This window comes from Bos mutus, chromosome 20 (genome assembly GCF_027580195.1).
Source record: "Bos mutus isolate GX-2022 chromosome 20, NWIPB_WYAK_1.1, whole genome shotgun sequence".
Classification (NCBI taxonomy): domain Eukaryota; kingdom Metazoa; phylum Chordata; class Mammalia; order Artiodactyla; family Bovidae; genus Bos; species Bos mutus.
Genome location: NC_091636.1, coordinates 28,929,770 through 28,952,458, shown reverse-complemented (window position 1 = coordinate 28,952,458; position 22,689 = coordinate 28,929,770). Strand labels below are relative to the sequence as shown.

At 41.0% G+C, this 22,689-nt stretch overlaps 1 protein-coding gene across 5 annotated transcripts in view; it reads left to right on the top strand.

Annotated features, from left to right (window-relative positions):
• Positions 1 to 22,689, top strand: part of MRPS27 (mitochondrial ribosomal protein S27) — a 101,315-nt gene that overhangs the window by 64,946 nt on the left and 13,680 nt on the right. For 4 of the 5 annotated variants that reach the window (XM_070357577.1, XM_070357578.1, XM_070357582.1 and 1 more), the window contains 3 exons: positions 8,111 to 8,284; positions 16,202 to 16,316; positions 21,674 to 21,752. In XM_070357577.1, the coding sequence (XP_070213678.1) occupies positions 8,111 to 8,284; positions 16,202 to 16,316; positions 21,674 to 21,752 (368 nt within the window). The remainder of the gene's footprint in view (positions 1 to 8,110; positions 8,285 to 16,201; positions 16,317 to 21,673; positions 21,753 to 22,689) is intronic. The other variant, XM_070357579.1, reaches the window with a different exon arrangement.

Below are 22,689 nucleotides of genomic sequence, written 5' to 3'. Positions count from 1 at the left end.
CACAATTTCTTTTTTTTTTTTCCACTGTGAGAGAAACTATTGTGTATTTGCTTTTTCCAGATATTCCACTAACTCAGTGACTCTTAACTGCCATGTGTCTGTTGTCAGCTGCCTTGTCCAGGTGGTCAGAAAGGACTGGTGTTGCCGTTGGGTTGGGACCGAATGGGAGCTTTCAGTCTTACCCTGTCGGGTGACCAATAGAGGCCCGCGGCTGCTTGGGGGCGAGGTTGTGGGCAGAGGTTTCAGGTTAGGCAGTTGCTCAGTGGCAAATGCATGGCCTTGTTGCCCTTTTCTACTCCCTAGATTTAGATGGGTGTCATGGCCTATGTAAATACTGTTTCCTTCCTCTGGGATTCTGCCCCACGCACAGATCTTGCACCTCTGCGTGTTTCAGTGTATCTTCAGTAGGTGTCCGTGCTGCTCAGTTGTTGACGCCAGCCACAGGCTGCTGGGCACTGAATGGACAGAGAACTCTAAGCAGAAACTCTGTTGTGCTGTAACCCTGCATTGCCAAGCTCATGAAAACCTGTCCAAGGTCCGGAGAGCGCTAATTAGGTAACTAACTCCTCATTAGGTCACCCCAGACTCCCTTCTTTCTGCCGGGACATTTTTCTGTCATAATTAACATCAGATATGCTGCTACTAGTCATTGGACTGAGCGGCATACGCTGTTCTGGTTGGCTTTGAGCCCTTGGGATTGGAAAAGCCTCTCTCTTCTCCCCCCGGTTCGCCTTTCAGCTCCTCCTCTGAGACAGTGTCTAGACAAGCGAGGGGTCAGGGACCCTTCCCTCTCTCACTGAGGCAGCCCCTCCCGCTCTGTTCCATCCCTGTTGGCTAGCGGCGGTCGGCTATTTGCCTCACATGTGCCCAGCGCCGTGCAGGTTGCGTCCTGTGTGGAGGGAACCAGTCCTGAGAGCTCCCGTTTAACTCAGGGGCGCTCGGCATGGCCCTGCTCTCGGTCACCCTGTCCAGGCTGTCTGAAAATGCTGTTGCAGCCATTGCACTAAGCAGTTCACAGGCCGTGTCTCTTCAGTCCTCATTTCAGGCCCACGTTGTTTCACCTGAAGTGGGTACAACTTTTATTCATGTTTTACAAATTAGAATCCTGAAGTTTTAGAGTTTGTTTCCTGGGTTATAACACAGGAATGGGGTGTGTCTGCTGCCTAATCTTGTCTCTCTACTACTTCTCTACTACCAAAGGCCATTCTACATCAGAAAGGCCACATTTAAGGCATGAGTAAGAAGCACTAGACAGAATGCCATCAAGTGCTGTATCAGGCACCTGTTGTTCAGTGGCTAAGTCATGTCGGACTCTTTGCACCCCTATAGACTGCAGCACGCCAGGCTTCCCTGTCCTTCAGTCTTCCCTGTCCTTCACTGTCTCTCAGAGCTTGCTCAATTTCATGTCCATTTAGTTGGTGATGCCATCCAACCATCTCATCCTCTGTTGTCCCCTTCTCCTGCCTTCAGTCTTCCCCAGCATTGAGATCTTTTCCATTGAGTCAGTTTTTCACACCAGGTGGCCAAAGTGTTGGAGCTTCAGCTTTAGCATCAGTCCTTCCAGTGAATATTCAGGACTGATTTCCTTTAGGATTGACTGGTTTGATGTCCTTGCAGTCCACAGGACTCTCAAGAGTTTTCTCCAGCACCACAATTAGAAAGCACCAATTCTTCGGCGCTCAGCCTTTTTTCTGGTCCAAGTCTCACATCCATACATGACTCCTGGAAAAACTGTAACTTTAACTGTGTAGACCTTTGTCGCCAAAGTAATGCCTCTGCTTTTTAATATGCTGTCTAGGTTTGTCATAGCTTTTCTTCCAAGGAGCAAGCATCTTTTAATAACATGACTGCAGTCAACTATCCACAATGATTTTGGAGCCCAAGAAAATAAAATCTGTCACTACTCCAACATTTTCCCATCTGTTTGCCATGACGTGATGGGACTGGAGGCTGTGAACTTAGTTTTTTGAATGCTGAATTTTAAGCCAGCTTTTTCACTCTTCTCTTTGAGCCTCATCAAGAAGCTCTTTAGTTCTTCTTCACTTTATACCATTAGAATGGTATCATCCGCATATCTGAGGTTGTTATTTCTTCCAGCAGTCTTGATTCCAGCTTGTGATTGATCCAGCCTAGAGTTTTGTAAGATGTATTCTGCATATAAGTTAAATAAGCAGAATGACAACATATCACCTTGTTGTGCTTCTTTCCCAGTTGCATGAAACAACCAGTCAGTTGTTCCATGCAAGGTTCTAACTGTTACTTCTTTACCCACATACCAGTTTCTCCGGAGACAGGTTAGGTGGTCTGGTATTCTCATCTCTTGAAGAATTTTCCACAGTTTGTTGTGATCCACATAGTCAAAGGCTCTAGCGTAGTCAGTGAAGCAGAAGTAGATATTTTTTCTGGAATTCCCTTAATATTTCTATGATCCAGCGAATGTTGGGATTTTGATCTCTGGTTCTGCTGCCTTTTCTAAATCCAGCTTTTGTACATCTGGAAGTTCTTGGTTTACATACTGCTTGAAGCCTAGCCTGAAGGATTTTGAGCATAACCTGCTATATCAAGTAGATTATGACAAAAATAATTCTTGCTGTGTGCATATTTCTACTCTGCTTGGTTCCAAAAAGGATTAAAAGTTGTCAACATACTTAATCCAATTATCCTTTGATTTCCATAGTAAACCAGTGATAAAGGCATTATCCCCTCTATTTTGCAAATGACAAAACTGACTCTTAGTGAGTCAGAGTCAGGGCTGGGCTCCAGTCAAATACAGAGAGCAGTCACCTACCTTGTCAGGGATTTTCCTGGTGGCATTGCTGATTAGTTTCCACAGTAAAGTGGTATCTGAGCCACTCTCACGTCCCAGATAACAGAAATTTTATTGTTTCTGTCCCTACCCTTTTGCTCCCAGAATACCAGACATACTACTGTGGTTTGGCTGAGGTCTCTATCAGACAGGCCCTTGAATACAGAGTTAAAAGGCATATGCAGCCTAAAGTACTCAGCACAGGGCACACCCCTAGTTAATAAAGGTGTAAAAGCATGCCCTAGAGTGATGTTCACCAACTTTCTTCCCCTGGAAAGTGGAAAGAGGAGGGTATAACTTTATATCTGTAATGTTTTATTTTTAAAATATATCCAAAGAAAACAAAAAAGACTATTGGGAAGAGGAGAGAAACATTGAATTTACTTTTCTATTGAGAGGTGATTTTCAGAAAATTGAGTACCATGTGTTATGAAGTAGTCATTGTTATATAAATGAGGGATTGCAGTATGATGCTTATAAATTGCCTTCTGATGCTTGTTTTAGATGCTTACAAGATGCTTGGTTTTGGTAATCCCAGTCTAGCCTCTCTAAAGGCAAGAAGCCTCTTTGCTTATCTTTGTCACTCAGTGCTCAGCCAAGCATCTCCGTTCTTTGTAGGCTGGTGAATGATCATATGCAGAAGAGAGCATTTTTGCCCTCACCACATGCCCTATTCTGTTGGAATAAGTGGTTCTATATAGGTGCAGTAGCGAAACTATTCTCCCTAGTTTAACACTCAATTTTTCCTTACTTATTTTCCTTAAAAAAAAAAAAATTTTTTTTAAACTAGCTCCCTTGCTTTTTGCCACAAGCTGGAATCAAGACTGCTGGGAGAAATAACAACCTCAGATATGCAGATGATACCACTCTAATGGTATAAAGTGAAGAAGAACTAAAGAGCTTCTTGATGAGGCTCAAAGAGAAGAGTGAAAAAGCTGGCTTAAAAGTTAGTGAAAGAAAAACTGCGCCTGTTCACTGAAGGCTGCACACACTGTGGCAGCCATGTCCCCGTGCATCGCCTACAGCTGCTGCAGGTGAATTTGCATTTGATGTGTGCTCGTAAAGGATAGGCTCCCGCCCCTTCCAGCTCACTGTAATTGTTCAGCAGATGAGCTAATGACGTTTAGGAAGCTAGGAAGCAAAGATATTTTCTTAGGTTGTTTCCCTCTTCTGTCCCACAAAGCACAACAGCCACGATCTGGCACATGATCAATGGACCCAGCCCTTTTTAGGATGCGGGAGATGCATCCCCGAGTCTGTGGTTCACAGTGACAAACAGTGGAGACTTCTGCAATGATATTTTGCCTCCCTGATGTTCAAACTTCTCCAGTTAAGCCTGTCTGGAATCTATTTAACTGTTATCCATCAAAGTTTTGTTTTTTTTTTTTTTTAAATAAGAGGGGGAGTGAGTGGAACCAGAGGAAAGACTGTCTTTGCCAAGATGCACTCTCCTCTCATGACTCATCCTTAGAGAAGCAGAGGGACTTTGAAAAGCTGTCTGCAGTTGCATTGAGACAGCTCTCTCCTGGCACTTTGAGTCGTTTTAAAAAATTTTCCCAGGCAATAAAAGATTTTGTTCAGATTGTTTATTCCCTCCTAGTGGGCCAGCATAAGAGCTTTTGTTTAACTGCAGTGTGGTGGTTGTATGGATGGTTTGTTTTTGGAGTTTTATCAAGAAATTAGCTTCTCCCTGTTCAAAATTGGGAATCATTTTTATGATTGTTATCTTGTTGCATCTGGTCATTCTTATATACTAAGAATTTTCTTAGTATATTGTGTTTGTACAATTTCAAATGTTCCATTATTTAAAAGTTTGGTTTTATATATGGGAGTGCTGCTGCTGCTAAGTTGCTTCAGTCGTGTCCGACTCTGTGCGACCCCATAGATGGCAGCCCACCAGGCTCCCCCATCCCTGGGATTCTCCAGGCAAGAACACTGGAGTGGCTTGCCATTTCCTTCTCCAATGCATGAAAGTGAAAAGCGAAAGTGAAGTCGGTCAGTCGTGTCTGACTCTTAGCGACCCCATGGACTGCAGCCTACCAGGCTCCTCCATCCATGGGATTTCCAGGCAAGAGTATTGGAGTGGAGTGCCATTGCCTTCTCCATGGGAGTGCTAGTTTGAGCTAAATAGAGTAGGTGCTTTTTAAATGCAGTCATTCTGATTTTTATTGTTTGGCAGCACAAGAAAGAAGGGACACTTTTATTCTCTTCCCTTCATATATAAATAAAGGTGTTTTAATAATTGGTAGATTAAGGCTTCCAGAAAACAGTTGGACTAACAAACCTAAACTTCTATTTTCAAATTTCCTTTTTTTTTTTGCTGCAAAAAGTGATTGTGTTCTTTTAGGTTTCCAGAAACTGGCAAATAATTTCTTAATATCCTTGTAACCACTCCCAAATCACTCCCCCTTTTTTGAAGAGAAAAACTATCTGTTCAAAGAATTGCCACTTAACATGGGTTTGAGACCAAAAATAAGTTATGGCGGTGAACTATTTGTATGTTTATGATGCTTAGCAATAATTTAAGGAGTAAAAGGAAGTAACAACATACAGAAACAATTTGTGATTTATAGAAAAGTTACTTTGAATGGCTGACTCTTAGATATAAATTGAATACAATGAAGTATTCGTTTGATTAAAAAAAATCCTTGAGTAAAAAAATCTCAATGCTGAAATTTTTATTATCCTACAAAACTTGATCTCCGGTTAAAATCTACTTTTAAGGACCTTGGCTTTAATTTAGTGATTGTATCCTTTCATCTTGAAATTTTAGATGCCAGTCTGCAAGGTCTGCAGTCCTCATAATAGTCTGTGTACACTGCCAGAGCTGAGCGAAGTGATACTCACCTGGCAGGGGAACGAGGTTAGCGGAGTAGAGTCGAGTCAGGTGTGGGCTGAGTGGAAGCTTATATCTTTGAGTCTCTGTTCACTTATTTGTATCACGGCCACTTCTCCAGTTAATAGAGATGTGTAAATACAGTATGATGTTTTAACAAGTGGATTAGGCATATTCTTCAGTCATTATAACATGAGAGCTGGAAGGAGTTTCAGGGGTCTGGCCTGGTTGAGTTCCAGTGTATTTTGCTTGGCCCATACAGTTTTCAAAAACAGTACAGCTAGGAGGCTGCTTTGCTTGATAATAATACAAGCAGTTTTATACATATTGTCTTACACGATTCTTCATGAACTTATATTGATAGTAACTGACTAGCCCCTGCAGACATGTGAGTTCATGCATAATCCAGATAATCCTGCTCTTCATCTTACAATTATAAGAACTGAAACCCCAAGGATCGAGTGACTTTACAAAGTTAGACAGCTGGTTCGGGTCAGTTCCAGAACTGTTTGACAGCCTGAATATTTTATTTTTTTAGTAGGTTAGAGACCCTTGTCACACTGCAGAGATGTTTCTGAAAGATGTCCTACAAATGAAAGAATTGAAAGGCAGCGGTAGAATAGCAAGTAAACAGCCTAGTTTATAGGACTGGAGTTATCTGGCTTATCTTGGGAAAATCATTTCATCCCATTGGACTCCAAGATTCCTCATCTATAAAGTAGAGCAATTAGACTAGATTCACATTACACAGTACAGGACTTGATAAGTAGTGACTTCTCAATAAATCATTCAGTGAACAGGGGGTATTGAAGGTGCCTAGATTCTCTAATTCTATATGAACTTTCCTTCCTTCCCCATCCCCAATTTACTTGGCCTAGATGGCTTTCAGAGTCTCTTCCAATCTTGAGAAGAGTCTTAAGTTTTTTATTTAGAACGTGTGTGTGTGTGTGTGTGTTGGGAAGTTCTTTGAGCCTGTGTACTCGTGTTTTGGTGTGTGTGTTTATGTGTGTTCGGAAGGTCTTTGAGTCTGTGTACTCCTGTTTTGGGCTTCCCCGTTGGCTCAGTGGTAAAGAATCCACCTGCCATGCAGGAGACATGGGTTCCATCTCTGGGTCAGGAAGATCCCCTAGAGAAAGAAATGGCAATCCACTCTAGAATTCTTGCCCGGGAAATCCCATGGACAGAGGAGCCTGGCGGGCTACAGTCCACAGGGTCGTAGAGTCGAACACAATTTAGCAATTAATCACACACACTCTCTCTCTTTTTCTCTTTCTCTCCCTCTCTCTCTCTCCTGTTTTTGGTTTCAATCTCCCATCAGCTTGTCTGTTCCCTGAACTTATTGCAAGGAGACAGCAGGGGGCAGAAGTGAGGAGTAGATGGCTTTCCAGAATGACCACATTTTATTCCACTTCTCTGCCATCTCTGAACTCCTCCTGCCTTAAATAAAAAGGCAGTATTTCCTCCTGGCTTCATCTGTTTATAGGCAGGATAATACTTCAAAACCAGAGGTGGATTATTGTTTCAAATGTAAATATTACTTATGAGTTTCAGCATACATTATTGGTATCCTAGAGGCCTAGTCACTATTGCTAAATCATCAAACACCTACTGTTGTCGAACACACAAAAAGAGAAAACTTGTCCTCTGCCTTTGCTTAAAGGTTTAATAATTTCTTTACCAACTGAGCTATCAGGGTAAAAAAAAAAAAAAAAAAAAAAAAGGTTTAATATTGAAGTCCGTAGAGCTACAGAAATAGAATCTAGCTATGAACTTGAGTTGTATAGCTGGAAGGAAATCCAGCCTTACCTTTTCCTATAAACAGAATCTTTTGAGATTCAACTTTTCCATGTGTTAGAGAATCAAAATGTTTAAAGTACTGAGATGCTTTTCTTCTTTATTAAAATATATATATATATATATATATGATTCTTAAGATACCCTGATTAGTGCTGAGCTTCTCTTCCATCAGAAATATCCCAGAAGAGATCCATAATCCCACACACAAAAAGATGTGTAAATCTGCTCAACATCAGCTTAACTCTTTTCTGCTTTTACGCTGGTGTGCACCGTCCCCTGGGCCAGGCCTCTCTGCCTGCTCATTTCTTTGGTGGCAGACTTAATCCTGACACCTTCACTAAGCCTAGAATACTCCAGAAATTCTAAATTCCATATTTTGTTTGTTTTCCTCCTTTTGCTTCCACACCTCCCCCTCCCTCAGCACTCTTCAGATACACAGCCTACCCCTGGTTAATTAATGTATGTGATTTTCCTGTCTTTCGTGATCATATTATTCACTATTTTGCAAAAGTTATGTCTGAAGTTCCTAGCCAGAACTTTAGAAGACATCAGGAAATGTTGACATCTTTTTAAAACTGGCTCATAGATTTCCTACTGAAAACCAAAAATACTTGCCATATCTCTGTCCAACTCAAGCCTGTTCCCACAACTCTATGTGTTTTCATAAATAGGACTGGATCCAAAATCCAATTTTTTCAGCTTCCTGCTGTTCTGAGAGAAAGGCCCTCTGCCTTTAGCTTCACCTCGCACTCCACCGTCTCAGGCGTGAAGCTAATCTGTGTGTCCAGCTTGCAAGTGGCTGGAGAAGCCCCACCAGACCCTTCTGGATGCAGTCTCACTGACAGGTCAGTTGTTGGCCACAAAGACAGACACTGAATGGTTTTAGGACCTTCGCCAGGAGGGCACGTCAGCAATCACCGTGAATAATTTTTTCTTTTCCAGTTCTCCCTGCAAATAATCCTCACCTGTTAACCATATTCATCACCTTTTGGAGGCTGATAAAAACAGTAGGCTTTAGACAAAGAGCAGTTGGCTTCATCTGACTGGCTCCTGTGCTTTGTAAACCATGAGAGAAAGAGCAGCAAAGCATAATCAGGCTATAGGTTTTCTCTTTCTGTATCTGAAAGGGCTTCTCTGGTGGCCCAGTCAGTAAAGAATCTGCCTGCAATGTGGGAGACAGGGGTTCGACCCCTGGGTTGGGAAGATCCCCTGGAGGAAAGCATGGCAACCCTCGCCCGTATTCTTGCCTGGAGAATCCCCATGGACAGAGGAGCCTGGCAGGCTGCAGTCCGTGGGGTTGCAAAGCGTCAGACTGAGCAACTAAGCACATCAGAAAGGAAGAGCTGTCATCTTTAAGATTGTTTGAAACTAGAGGAAACTGGGTGGACCAGCAGGGATAAAATACAAATCATGTGGTACAGTGTAGCTACTTGCTAAATATTTACTTGGTGAATGAGAAATAGGTCTTTTATATTGAGTGATGTCAATCTGGCTAAACAACAGCTAGATCAGAGAGAAGACAGAATAATTTGGGGATATAGGTCCTATTTGTCCTTGCATGGATGTGGAAAATAGAGTATTTCTCCTAGAGTAGTTTCTCAACGTGAAGTGTAATTTCATTATTATCGGGTGAAATACAGGTGACCTTGTTTTTGAGCTCTGGGTCTGACAAATTTAGATTTCGACTTTGATATCTAAAAAGTCCCTCTGTTATCCATCTTCACTTTAAAAAAAGTGTTATTGTGCTGCATTTATTTAGCACTCCACATTTGTAAAATTCTATGCTTGTGTTATTCTCTACCAAAAATCCACTTACTTTTTAGAGTGGCAGACAGGGATATCAGCTGTCTAATGGCTGTGTATAGGACTCAGAGGAAACTACTTGTACACTGAGTTTTAATTTTTTCAAATTCTGTTTTGGAAATTGGCAGAATGTAAATTACAAACTAACAGGGATTGCTTTTCCTCATAAAATTAATAACTCTAGGGTCAGAAATTAATAACTCTTTAGGAAGTATCTATATAAAATTTGCCTAAATTAACCAGCAAACCCCAAAGAGGCTGACTCTAAGCGAGGCATTAAGAACTTTTCGGGGTAATAAAACTGTTCTTACAATGTGACCGTGGTGGTGGTTATGCAACTGGATGCATTTGTCAAAAGTCACAAATTCACTGAAAAGTGTGAATTTTACTGTTTGTATGTTATAGCTCTATAAACCTGTTTCTTAAGAAAAAAGTGTTAAAACTTTTTTTAAAAGGCATTTTTATCTGCCTCAGAGGTAGATAATAAATTCATTGAAAATGTACAAGTCCCAACTGATTCAACATTTGGCAGGGGAATGTTTTGGAGGAGATTCTTGCTCTTGATGCATCACTTCATGAATAGTCAGGACATTTTTTGAAAGTTAAAATTGCCTGAAGTTCCCTTATGAAAATAGGAATCTGGGATCTCAAGCAAGAAAGTAGTTTTAATCTAGAATATGGACGTCTCTGTTATCAATTCCTATATTAGACTCCTCTATTAACCTTGCAAACATTTGACAAAGATATAATAGTCATTAGAAAACTATTGCATCAAAACTTGGTTTTATTTGTGGTAGTTGAGGCCAACTAATAACTGATGAAAGCAGGATTTCCATCAGGATGCAAAAGAAAGTAATTATCCTAGTAGAATTAGAAAGTGGATGGCCATGATTGAATCAGATTCTGGTTTGAATAGTCACAGGACACTCTCTTGCGCATTGGTTCTAGTTCAGGGAAGCTCTCAAAACCTTTCAATAGTTACACACTTTGTGTCATTGATGAGATTTCCAGTCTACACTGAAAGCCCTGGAACCAGCTGTGTTTTCTTCCTGGCGTTCTTCCTGTCCTCCTTTTACGCCAGCCCCCACCCCCCCCCCACCCCCGCCACCACCAAATCTCCATGTCTACCCAGCTCAGGGGCTGAGGTGTCCATCTGTAAAGCCTGTTGCCACAGGATACAGAATTCACTCGGGAGGAGGGAAAGCTGCATATGTATGTTTAAGGATGGTGGCTCTCATAATCAGATAAATGTTGTGGAAAGCTTGCTCATTCATATGGAAGAGCCAGCGCTGCAGCTGAATGGTGGGGCAGCGGAGCTCCAGGCTCTGGCATCTGTGCATTAGTCCTGCTAAGCCAGGAGCGCTTTTATCTGTGATACTGAAGGAGCTGAGGTGCATCACCACTTAGGCCTACAACAGTAACCTTCAGTTGAACTCATAGAAGGCAATCTATGGCATTTTTTTTAATAATGAAATTGGTTACACATAGGAAATCCAGTGTGACTTGTACAAAAAGTGAAGTCCCTCCTATGTAAATCATAATAAGTGTCTGGTGTGTTTCTCTTCACTCTCAACTTCACTTACAGAACTGCTCTCCCCTTCTAAGGTATCTCAAAGGGTAGCAAAGACTTTTGCCCCATGTCATGCATGCAGTGTGACTCTGCTGTCCTTCCTTCCTGGTGACATCAGTCTTGAATGCGATGTAGTGATGGCAGATGCCCTGAAAAGTCCAGAATGTTGCTTGATTTTTGAGGACAGGAAGCTTCTCACTACCTGCTGTTTGACTGGCCTGGGCACGTTCTGGCTTCACCTGGAAATCCCGCTTAGCACTGTGGACAGATGTCTCTTCAGCCATAGGATACCAGCTTTGGGAACTAATAGAGCCAGAGCTTGGGAGCACGCTTCATCCTCTCCTTCTCCTTCTTTGTGTCCCTTCTTGCTTCCAAGAAAATATTCACATCCATAGAATTGTCGAGTCTGCTTCTGTTTTATAACTGGGAAGCTCAGAAGGTCTCTTGTGTTTGTGAGCACAAGCCTTGTTGGGGTTATTTGGGTTGCATCTGTTTATCTTTTCCACACTCACACGGTTTGCCTAGCTTGGCAGCCTGCTGGTGTGGACAATAATAAAGCTTCTGTCGAGGTGAGCAAACAGCTGATGGCATGGGGCACAGAGGGGACTCCTACAGTGGCTGCCTGTAATCTGCCAGGCTGGTGGTCCCACCAGGCAAGAACAAAAGCCAGTCTGTTTGCAGGCAGTTTGGAAAATCAATGTGTGTGTTGTGTTCTTGTCTCTTTGCCTTTCCCTTGGCTGAAAGGGAGCATGCTGGCCCGGCAGTTCGCAGAGTCGTTCCAGGCGAGTACCCATTCCAGAGACTTACCTGGCTATCGTATTACCACTGGCAGGTCTGAAAAGAGCCTGAGTGTTTCTGTCTGAACTGCTTAAAGAGTCACTGACAGAGAATTCTTAAACTCACCATCCAAAGTTGGACCCATCTCAGTGCTCTGAGTGGTTTGTATTCTAGACGGTTAGATAAGTTGTGTGCTTTTTTTTTTTTTAATGCTGATGAGGACTTAAAAGGAGTTTACTTGTTGCCTGGCTAGGAAATGTAGGAATGGCACTTTGAGCAGCGTATGTCATAATATGTGTGTGCCTAATGTAATATATGTTTGCTTCTTACTCCTAAATTGATTTCATGTTGTCACTTAGTTGAAAATGCCCTGGTCACGGCTGTCTGGATTATTAGGACTCACAGAGCAGAAATCACACCAAGTAGCTGGGCTCCAGGATGGGAAAGGGAGTTGGCTTAGTGAAGACCCATGTGAGACTGTTGACACACCTTCCAAAAGGAGATGATTATATTAGCTATGTGAGGTCTTGAGTAACTTTGCCTTTAGGCTTCTAAGAAGTAAAGTGTGACAAAAGATTTGAGAAGAAAAGACTTCTCTGTTTCTCCACGTGTTAAAAGTTAGCCTCAGAAGGTTAGCGAAAGGCTGTACACAAATTTTCATCTCAGCTTTAAAGGTCTGTACTAGATCCTGTCGATCTTTGGTACTCTTTCAAAGCCTGAAAATGGTCTGCTGATCGTGAATAAAAGAAAAGGGTGTTTGGTTGGGTATGGTCATGGTGCTCTTATTTTAAAGTCCATCAGAAAGAAAAGAAATAACTTTAGTGGTCAATGGAGACAACCTAAAGCAGAAGATTAGATTTAAATGAGATTTAAACAGTCTTGGGTGAAGGAGGTAATTGACAATTTTTTGTTTTTGAAGGAAAAATAGACTGAACCTAGCAACCACTATTATCAAAAACATCTATAACATCTAGCAGCACCCTTTCCATCTTTAGCATTCATCATGTCCCCGCCCCTTGTTTTATTGTTAAACTGGTTTATATGGGGTTGGCCAAAAAGTTCATTTGGATTAATGTGAAAGATGGTACAGAAAAACCTGAACAAACTTTCTTTTGCCAACCCAATATGTTATTTTTGTTGCTGTTGTTCAGTTGCTCAGTCCGACTCTTTGTGACCCCATGAACCGCAGCACACCAGGCCTCCCTGTCCATCACCAACTCCCAGAGTCCACCCAAACCCATGTCCATTGAGTCGATGATGCCATCCAACCATCTCATCCTCTGTCATCCCCTTCTCCTCCTGCCCTCAATCTTTCCCAGCATCAGGGCCTTTTCTAATGAGTCAGCTCTTTGCATACTTCAAAGTATTGGAGCTTCAGCATCAGTCCTTCCATTGAATATTCAGGGTTGAGTCCTTTAGGATTGACTGGTTGGATCTCCTTACAGTCCAAGGGACTTTCAAATCTCTTCTCCAACACCACAGTTCAAAAGCATCCATTCTTCAGGTCGTAGCCATGGTCCAATTCACATCTATACATAACTACTGGAAAAACCATAGCTTTGACTAGACAGCCCTTTGTTGGCAAAGTAATGTCTCTGCTTTTTAATATGCTCTCCAGTTTTGTCATAGCTTTTCTTCCAAGGAGCAAGCATCTGTGGTGATTCTGGAGCCCAAGAAAATAAAGTCTGTCACTGTTTCCATTGTTTCCACATCTGTTTGTCATGGAGTGATGGGACCGGATCCCATGATCTTAGTTTTTTCTGAATGTTGAGTTTTAAGCCAGCTTTTTCACTCTTTTCTTTCACCATCAAGAGGCTCTTTAGTTCTTCTTCACTTTCTGCCTTAAGGGTGGTGTCATCTCTATATCTGAGGTTATTGATATTTCTCCCGACAGTCTTGATTGCAGCTTGTGCTTCATCCAGCCTGCATTTCGCATGATGTACTTTGCATATACGTTAAATAAGCAGGGTGACAGTATACAGCCTTGAGGTACTCCTTTCCCAATTTGGAAGCAGTCTGTTGTTCCATGTCCAGTTCTAACTGTTGCGTTTTGACCTGCATACAGTTTTTCCAGGAGATGAGTAAGGTGGTCTGGTATTCCCATCTCTTGAAGAATTTTCCACAGTTTGTTGTGATCCACACAGTCCAAAGGCTTTGGCCTAATCAGTAAAGCAGAAGTAGATGTTTTTCTGGAACTCTCTTTTTCAATGATCCAAAGGATGTTGGCAGTTTGATCTCTGGTTCCTCTGCCTTTTCTAAATCCAGCTTCAACATCTGGAAGTTTTCAGTTCATGTACTGTTGAACCTAGCTTGGAGAATTTTGAGCATTACTTTGCTACTGTGTGAGATGAGTGCAATTGTGCGGTAGTTTGAACATTCTTTGGCATTGCCTTTCTTTGGGATTGGAATGAAAACTGACCTTATCTAGGCCTGTGGCCACTGCTGAGTTTTCCAAATTTGCTGGCATATTGAGTGCAGCACTTTCACAGCATCATCTTTTAGGATTTGAAATAGCTCAACTGGGATTCCATCACCTCTACTAGCTTTGTTCGTAGTGATGCTTCCTGAGGCATTATTTTTGTAATGAGATTATAAATGCCCAAACAGGGAATTTATAATTCTAAAATAGACCATAGAAGTTAGCATAATGATCAGTGTTGATTAAAACTCTTTTGTTATTTGTTAAAAACCTATCATGGGCCACAAATTGTGTCAAGGACCAAGGAATCAGTGTTGAGCAAGGCAGTGATCCCCGCCCCCCTGGTTGCTGTCCAGGAAGCCTTCAGGCTACCAAGGAAGCATCCCCATCTTTAGGCAATACAGCTGGTATTTCACTTGACTTTAAAAATTATAGTAATAATAAAATTAGCTTTTAATTGGTTGTTACACTTAAAATCTCAGATTTTTCAGAGTTAACAAGGAAGGAAGCTCAATTAGCTCAGCTACTGATTTTAAAATGTGAGGGAAAGCGTGAAATACTAAAAGATATGTTTTCATTTCTATGCAGAGGATCTCATTAGACTGTATCTAGGGCACTTATACAATGGCTTTTCTCTGGCCAGGTCACTCTCATCTTAAACATAATTTGACATATTTCTATCTCTCTGCTTTTAAAGGGGTTAATTCTGTAAGGAAAGATCCAGTGAGAAAAACTTTTTCCAGCCAAATGAAAAGCATTCAAAAGACTAGACAGGGGTGCATGACTAAATCTAAAGAATATCTTCAAATCTTATTTTTGTCAAATCTCTCAACAGATCACTAATAAACAGCCAAAATTAAGTACTACTTCTCACTTGCTCTCTTTCTCTCAGCTTTTACTTTGGCAGAAAATCTAGTCAGCAGGAAACTATCCCAATACCAGATGGCAGGAAATAGCAGGTGGCAGATTGAATAACTGGCCTCTGAAAACCCCCAGTATTAGCCTGTAGCCCCAACTCTCAAATATGGCATAAAATTCTTTCACTTTAAGTTTTTGTCTTGCCTTTTGTTTTTACAATAAGAAGACAAATTGACTTTTTTAGTTTTGTGGGGTCCAGAGATTGACCTGCTTCCACTTCCTGAAGGTTCAAAGAAAAGGTGCAGACTTGAACTGACATGAGATGATGTTTGAGGAACCGTCCAGGTGAAAACAGATAAGCAGCTAGAGGACAGCACCGCCCTTTACGTGGCCTCCTCACGCCCGTCGCCCCTCTCCTCCTGTCACTCAGCCTCATGGCACAGGCCCTAGGAGCAAGCAAAAGCTGCTCCAGCCAATGCGTGCCAACTCGTGGCAAGACTAGCATTTGAATTCCCTTCCAAGTTCCATTCCTTTGTGGGAATACTGGTACTGTATACACCTCAGCTTGGACAGCTTAGGCCTTTAAAAACCATGTGGGGAGCTGCAGGAAGCAAGAGGAGGTAGACCGAAGCGCTGGAATGGAGCTGTATGAAAGTCAGAATGACTGTGGGTCCTGGAGGGCCTGAATGCTAAATTTTGCTCGTTTTTTTTTTTTTTTTTTTTTTTTTTCAATTCACTGAAGAGTGTCCCAATCTCCCCTAAGTGCATCAAGAAATAGCAATGTAACTCACAGCTGATTTTCCTCTAAAATTGCTGTGCTGTTATAGTTTTCATTTTTTACTTCATCTGTTTTAAACCTCTATAAAGTATGAGCTTCCATTGTTGTTGTTATTCAGTCACACAGTTGTGTCCGACTGTCTGTGACCCCGCGGACCGACCACAGCCCACCAGGCTCCTCAGTCCATGGGATTCTCCAGGCAAGAATACTCGAGTGGGTTACCATTTCCTTTTCCAGTGAGCTTCCATATCTGTCTTCTAGTAGAGCATATTCCTGAAATCATTTTTCATAAATCTCATATTAAAACAAGATGTTGAATTAGGGAATATAAATAAGGAGTAAAATTTTTATAATATTTTTGTTACTGTTATTTTGCCTTCTCTTTCCCATTTCAGATGTTAATGAGTTTTATCCTCAAGTTTTATTAGCTGTTGGCCTTCCTGACTTTAATGATCATCTGTAAATTCCTCAGAGGGGGACCTGCTGATGGAACATGGATTTTGGCATTGACATCTAAGAGTTAAAGCCAGTTTTTTCTCTTCTTGTGTTTTATTTAGATTTCGGCACAGTCCCAACTGCTGGTACTTGAGAAATTGGACTATCCACACCTGGATTAGGCAGTGTCTGAAATACGGTGCACAAGACAAAGCCTTATATACCCTTGTAAATAAGGTGAGTGGTTTGCTGGCATTTGCAGCTTATTCTCCTCAGTTTAGGCAAGATGGTGCTTGTACCATTACATGTTCCATTACAGTACAGCAGAGAATAGTACAAGAAATAGCTTTTAAATTTATTTGCCCTCAGATAACAGAATGGGAAAGACTAGAGATCTCTTCAAGAAAATTAGAGATACCAAGGGAACATTTCATGCAAAGATGGGCTTGATAAAGGACAGAAATGGTATGGACCTAACAGAAGCAGAACATATTAAGAAGAGGTGGCAAGAATACACAGAAGAACTGTACAAAAAAGATCTTCACGACCAAGATAATCACGGTGGTATGATCATTCACCTAGAGCCAGACATCCTGGAATGTGAAGTGAAGTGGGCCTTAGGAAGCATCACTACGAACAAAGCTAGTGGAGGTGATGGAATTCCAGTTGAGCTATTTCAAATCCTGAAAGATGACTCTGTGAAAGTGCTGCACTCAATATGCCAGCAAATCTGGAACACTCAGCAGTGGCCACAGGACTGGAAAAGGTCAGTTTTCATTCCAATCCCAAAGAAAGGCAATGCCAAAGAATGCTCAAACTACCGCACAGTTGCACTCATCTCACACGCTAGTAAAGTAATGCTCAAAATTCTCCAAGCCAGGCTTCAGCAATGCCTGAACCATGAACTTCCAGATGTTCAAACTGGTTTTAGAAAAGGCAGAGGAACCAGAGATCAAATTGCCAACATCCGCTGGATCATAGAAAAGCAAGAGAGTTCCAGAAAAACATCTATTTCTGCTTTATTGACTATCCCAAAGTCCTTGACTGTGTGGATCACAATAAACTGTGGACAATTCTGAAAGAGATGGGAATACCAGACCAACTGACCTGCCTCTTGAGAAACCTATATGCAGGTCAGGAAGCAACCGTTAGAATTGGACATGGAACAACAGACTGGTTCTAAATAGGAAAAGGAGTACGTCAAGGCTGTATATTGTCACCCTGCTTATTTAACCTATATGCAGAGTACATCATGAGAAACGCTGAGCTGGAAGAAGCACAAGCTGGAATCAAGATTGCCGGGAGAAATATCAATAACCTCAGATATGCAGATGACACCACACTTAAGGCAGAAAGTGAAGAGGAACTAAAAAGTCTCTTGATGAAAGTGAAAGAGGAGAGTGAAAAAGTTGGCTTAAAGCTCAATCAGTATTCAGAAAACGAAGATCATGGCGTCTGGTCCCATCACTTCATGGGAAATAGATGGGGAAACAGTGGAAACAGTGTCAGACTTTATTTTTCTGGGCTCCAAAATCACTGCAGATGGTGACTGCAGCCATGAAATTAAAAGACGCTTACTCCTTGGAAGGAAAGTTATGACCAACCTAGATAGCATATTCAAAAGCAGAGACATTACTTTGCCAACAAAAGTCCGTCTAGTCAAGGCTATGGTTTTTCCTGTGGTCATGTATGGATGTGAGAGTTGGACTGTGAAGAAAGCTGAGCGCCGAAGAATTGATGCTTTTGAACTGTGGTGTTGGAGAAGACTCTTGAGAGTCCCTTGGACTGCAAGGAGATCCAACCAGTCCATTCTAAAGGAGATCAGTCCTGGGTGTTCTTTGGAAGGAATGATGCTAAAGCTGAAACTCCAGTACTTTGGCCACCTCATGCAAAGAGTTGACTGATTGGAAAAGATTCTGATGCTGGGAGGGATTGGGGGCAGGAGGAGAATGGGATGACAGAGGATAAGATGGCTGGATGGCATCACTGACTCGATGGACATGAGTCTGAGTGAACTCCGGGAGTTTGGTGATGGACAGGGAGGCCTGGCATGCTGCAATTCATGAGGTTGCAAAGATTCGGACAGGACTGAGCGACTGAACTGAACTGAACTGAACTGAATCTTTTAGAATGGAGCTGGTATAAATTAATCAGCACATTAAAAATAAAGATTCCTGTAGCTGTGGCTTTTCAAAGCATAGTGATTTAAAAATGGAGAGGTGAAAGGAAAAAGTAATCCAATCACAGAAACTCTGTTGGTGGTCGTTTCATTCTTGATCCCTAAGTCTTGGGGTTTTTGCCTAGTTTCCTTTGGTGACGTTAGGGTAAAAGACATGACCATTTTTCTAGAGTACAGTCTCCGGAACATTCATATCTCTTACACGTTTTTGAAAAGACAGACTTCCTAGATTATTCAGAGCATGTCTTCCTAAGTCCCTCAAGCCCCAGAAGCCCCTACAATTAGGTCTTTCTGAATGTTCACCCAACAGCTGACTCTTCATTCCCCTCTTAGTATGAAATAAGGACAAAATGAACAAAAGTTAGAACGTTGTTATTGTGAATCTCAAGCCACAATCCTGGTTTGACCCATAATAAGACTTTAATAATATTTCTCTGAAACTGTATTATATCTGTAGTGTCATTGAACCTTCTGTTTTTTAACTCAAAAAGAAATACTAAATTTGTTTTTGGGAGTTTTTGTTCCTATGACTTACTTGGTTACCAGCTTAACTTGATACACGTTGCAGACAGATTGTGTGTGAGATGTTGGGTTGGGTATGGCATTGTCACAAAAATGGGCAACATCCTATCCTTTTCCTGGGGAAGCTTATAATTTGATAAAGTAGATAAGCAGGTTCACTAATAAATCTACTGTTTCTATCTTACTTTTTATTGTTACTAGTCTTTTAGTGAAAAACACACCAGACAGAGTCAGAAGAACCAAGCTATAACAACATAAATTCTACCAGTTGTTCTTAACTTTATGCAAATAGGGTTCCCTGGTATTTCAAATGGTAAAGAATCTGCTTGAAGTACAGGAGACCTGGGTTCAATCCATGAATTGGGAAGGATCCCATGGAGAAGGGAATGGCTGCCCACTGCAAGTATTCTTTCCTGGAGAATTCCATGGACGAGGAGGCTGGTGAGCTACAGTCCATAGGGTCGCAGAGAGTCATACATGAGTGATGAACTAACACTTTCACTTTAGGCAAATAGTAAGTTTATTCTTTGGGGTCTTAGGTTTTTCAGCTCTAAGTCAAGTGAGGTGTACCAAATCAGTGATTTCCAACCTCGGCTGCCCATTAGAGTCATGTAAGAAGCTTTTAAAAATTATAGATGCTTTCTCCACCCCCAGGATTCTAATTTAATTGGTCTTTCTGGAACCTAGGCATTGGTATTTTTTTTAATTGGTTTAAAAAAATTTTTTTTTTAGATTTTATTTTTTTAGAGCAATTTTAGTTTCATAGCAAAATTGAACAGAAGGTACAGAAATTTTCCATATGTTCCCTGTCCCCACACTTGCGGGGACGTGCCTCCCCCATTATCAGCATTTCTCATCCAAGTGAGCCGTTTGTTACAGTAATGAACCTGCATTGAAACACAAATCACCCAAAGTCCGTGTTTACAGTAGGGTTTACTCCATGGCTTTGAACAAGGTATAATGACCCACGTCTACCATTATTGTATCATACAGGCTAGTTTCCCTGCCCCGCTCCCCAGCCCCTGCCCCCTGATCCTCTGTGCTCTGCCCATTCCTACCTCACTCGTATCTTTTTAAAGCTTACATGTTGATTTTTGCAGCCAGGATTGAGAATCACTGACCAGTTGATTCCTAAGTTTCTTTTCTTCCAGCTTTAATGATTTATCATTCTAAAATATTTTGTTTTTACCCTGCCTTAGGGATTATTGCAGACTGAATGACTGCTTTGATCAAGTTAAACATGGCTGCAGCTTTTAAAACAGTAGCTTCTGAACGTCTTTTTTTTTTTTTTTTTTGTATTTCAGCACATTTGAGGCATTCTGTATAGTCTGCTAGTAATAGTGACTCAGTTCAGCAGAGACTGACAACTGGGATTTAGGATTATCAGAATTTCTCAAGGAGGATGAGTGTAATTGGAAAAAAAATTCCTTGGATGTTTCTGGTGGTTGATGGGAGTGGGTAATCCTACTGAGATAAGAATTTTAAATAAATATATAACCACAGTTTAGATGATTAGTTGTCAGACTTCATTGTGCATGAAAATCACACAGGAAGGCACTAAAATCTCAGGTTTCTTGGGTCTTTAAAAATTCAGAGACAAGAGATAACAGATGCCGGCAAGAAGAGGGCAAAAAGGGATCCCTTATGCACTGTTGGTGGGAATGTAAATGGGTACAGCCAGTATGGGAAATAGTATGGAGATCACTCAAGAAATTAAAAATAGAAATACCATATGATCCAGCAAATCCACTTCTGGTTATATATCCAAAGGAGGTGAAATCACTGTCTCAAAGAGATACCTGCAACCCCACGTTCACTGAAGCATTATTAACAACAGCCAAGCCATGGAAACCTGAGTGTCCATTTACAGGTGAATGGATAAAGAAATGTGTGTGGGGTGGGGAGGCAGGGTGAACCTGGGTCTCCTGCATTGCAGGCAGATTCTTTACTATCTGAACTACCAGAGAAGCCTGTACATACACATACAGTGGGATATTTAGCCATTCAAAAGGAACAAACCTTAAGAGCATTATGCAAAGTAGAATAAGTCATTTAAAGAAAGATATCTCATGATCTCACTTATGTGTGAAATCTGAAAAGGCAGAATTCATAGAAACAGTGTAGAATAATGGATATCAGGGTCTGGGGAGGGAGACTGGAAATGGGGAGATGTTGGTCAAAGGATACAAACTTCCAAAGATGAGTAAGTTCTGAGGATCTAATGTATAGTGTGATGACTGTAGTTAAGAGTACTATATTATATTCTTGAAAGTTGCCAAGAGAGTAGATCTTAAATATTCTCATCACTGCCACCAAAAGATGATCGTTATGTGAGGCAATGAATGTGTTAACTAGCCTTATTGTAGTAATCATTTTGCAATATATATGCATGTTAAATGATCATGTTGTACACCTTAAAATCACACAATGTTACATGTGAATTATATTTTAATAAAGTTGGGAGAAGAGCACTCTAAGGACCAGAAAATGCTGCATAGTGTGATTAATGTGTGCCTTCTCTAAGGACTCCATTTTTGTGTTGATATTCATACTTTTTTAAAAGAATCACTGAACCAGTGGAATGTGGTTTTTTTTATATTCTTGGTTTGGTTCAGGGTTTTTTAAGTTATGATGAGGTGTTAGAATTGAGCTTTATTTTTCACATCAGTTGTCTTGTATCAGACACCCACTCACAACTTTCTCACCCTGACCAACAGTTCCAGTTACCAAGCTGCATGAGTCACAGCTTCTATTTCACTGTCACAGATGCCGTAAAATGATAGTCAGATATTTTAAAGCTAATGGGAACAAATTTTTTTCCTGAATAATACATAGGCATATATTATAAACTGAACTTAATGAGTTTTTTCTCTTACTTTTATTTTCATTGCAGGTCCAATATGGTATTTTTCCAGATAACTATACATTTAACTTACTGATGGATCATTTCATAAAGAAAGAAAATTACAAAGGTATGAAATCAAACCAAGGTCCATTTATAATGGATCTACCGTTCCCAAAGGGAAGTAAATATAGGCACTTTTACCTTTTTTTAATTTCTTAATGACATCTGTATATCACTCTTTCAGTCAGAAATAGATATGCAGTTGATTGACCTTATCGGGTGGCCAAATAGGAGACTCCTATCCAGATCTTCTTTCCTCTGAGTTTCTCAAATTTATTTCTTCATGTCTCTTTGGGCAAAGGACAGTGAATTTAGTTAATGCAATAAAGCTCCCTGAGCTTCCACAGCTAGTTAAGGTTATATTAATTCAGCTGTTAGCTTGACTTTGTTTTAAGCACAATTTGCTAACTTTGTTTTACTTACATCACAGTTGTTACAGCATGTGAAGTGTATAAGCATAAAATCTTATACTGGAGAGAGTAGCATGCTCACTATGAAGGGAAGTCATTTTACCTCCATAGGCTTTTGTTTCCCTGTCTCTGACGTAAGTGCAGTGTTCAAACTGCCATACAGTTGTGCTCATTTCACATGCTAGCAAGATCATGCTCAAAATCCTTCGAGCTAGGCTTCAGCAGTATATGAATCAAGAACTTCCAGATGTCCAAGCTGGATTTAGAAAGGCAGAGGGACCAGAGATCAAATTCCCAACGTCTGTTGGATAATAGGAAAAGCAAGGGAATCCCAGAGAAACATATTTCTGTTCATTGACTACGCTAAAGCTTTTGACTGTGTGGATCACAACAAACTGTGGAAAATTCTTCAAGAGATGGGAATACCAGACCACCTTACCTGTCTCCTAAGAAGGCTATATGCAGGTCAAAACGCAACAGTTAGAACTGGACATGGAACAACAGACTGGTTCCAAATTGGGAAAGGAGTATGACAAGGCTGTGTATTGTCACCCTGCTATATAAGTTAAATATAGTTTATATGCAGAGTACATC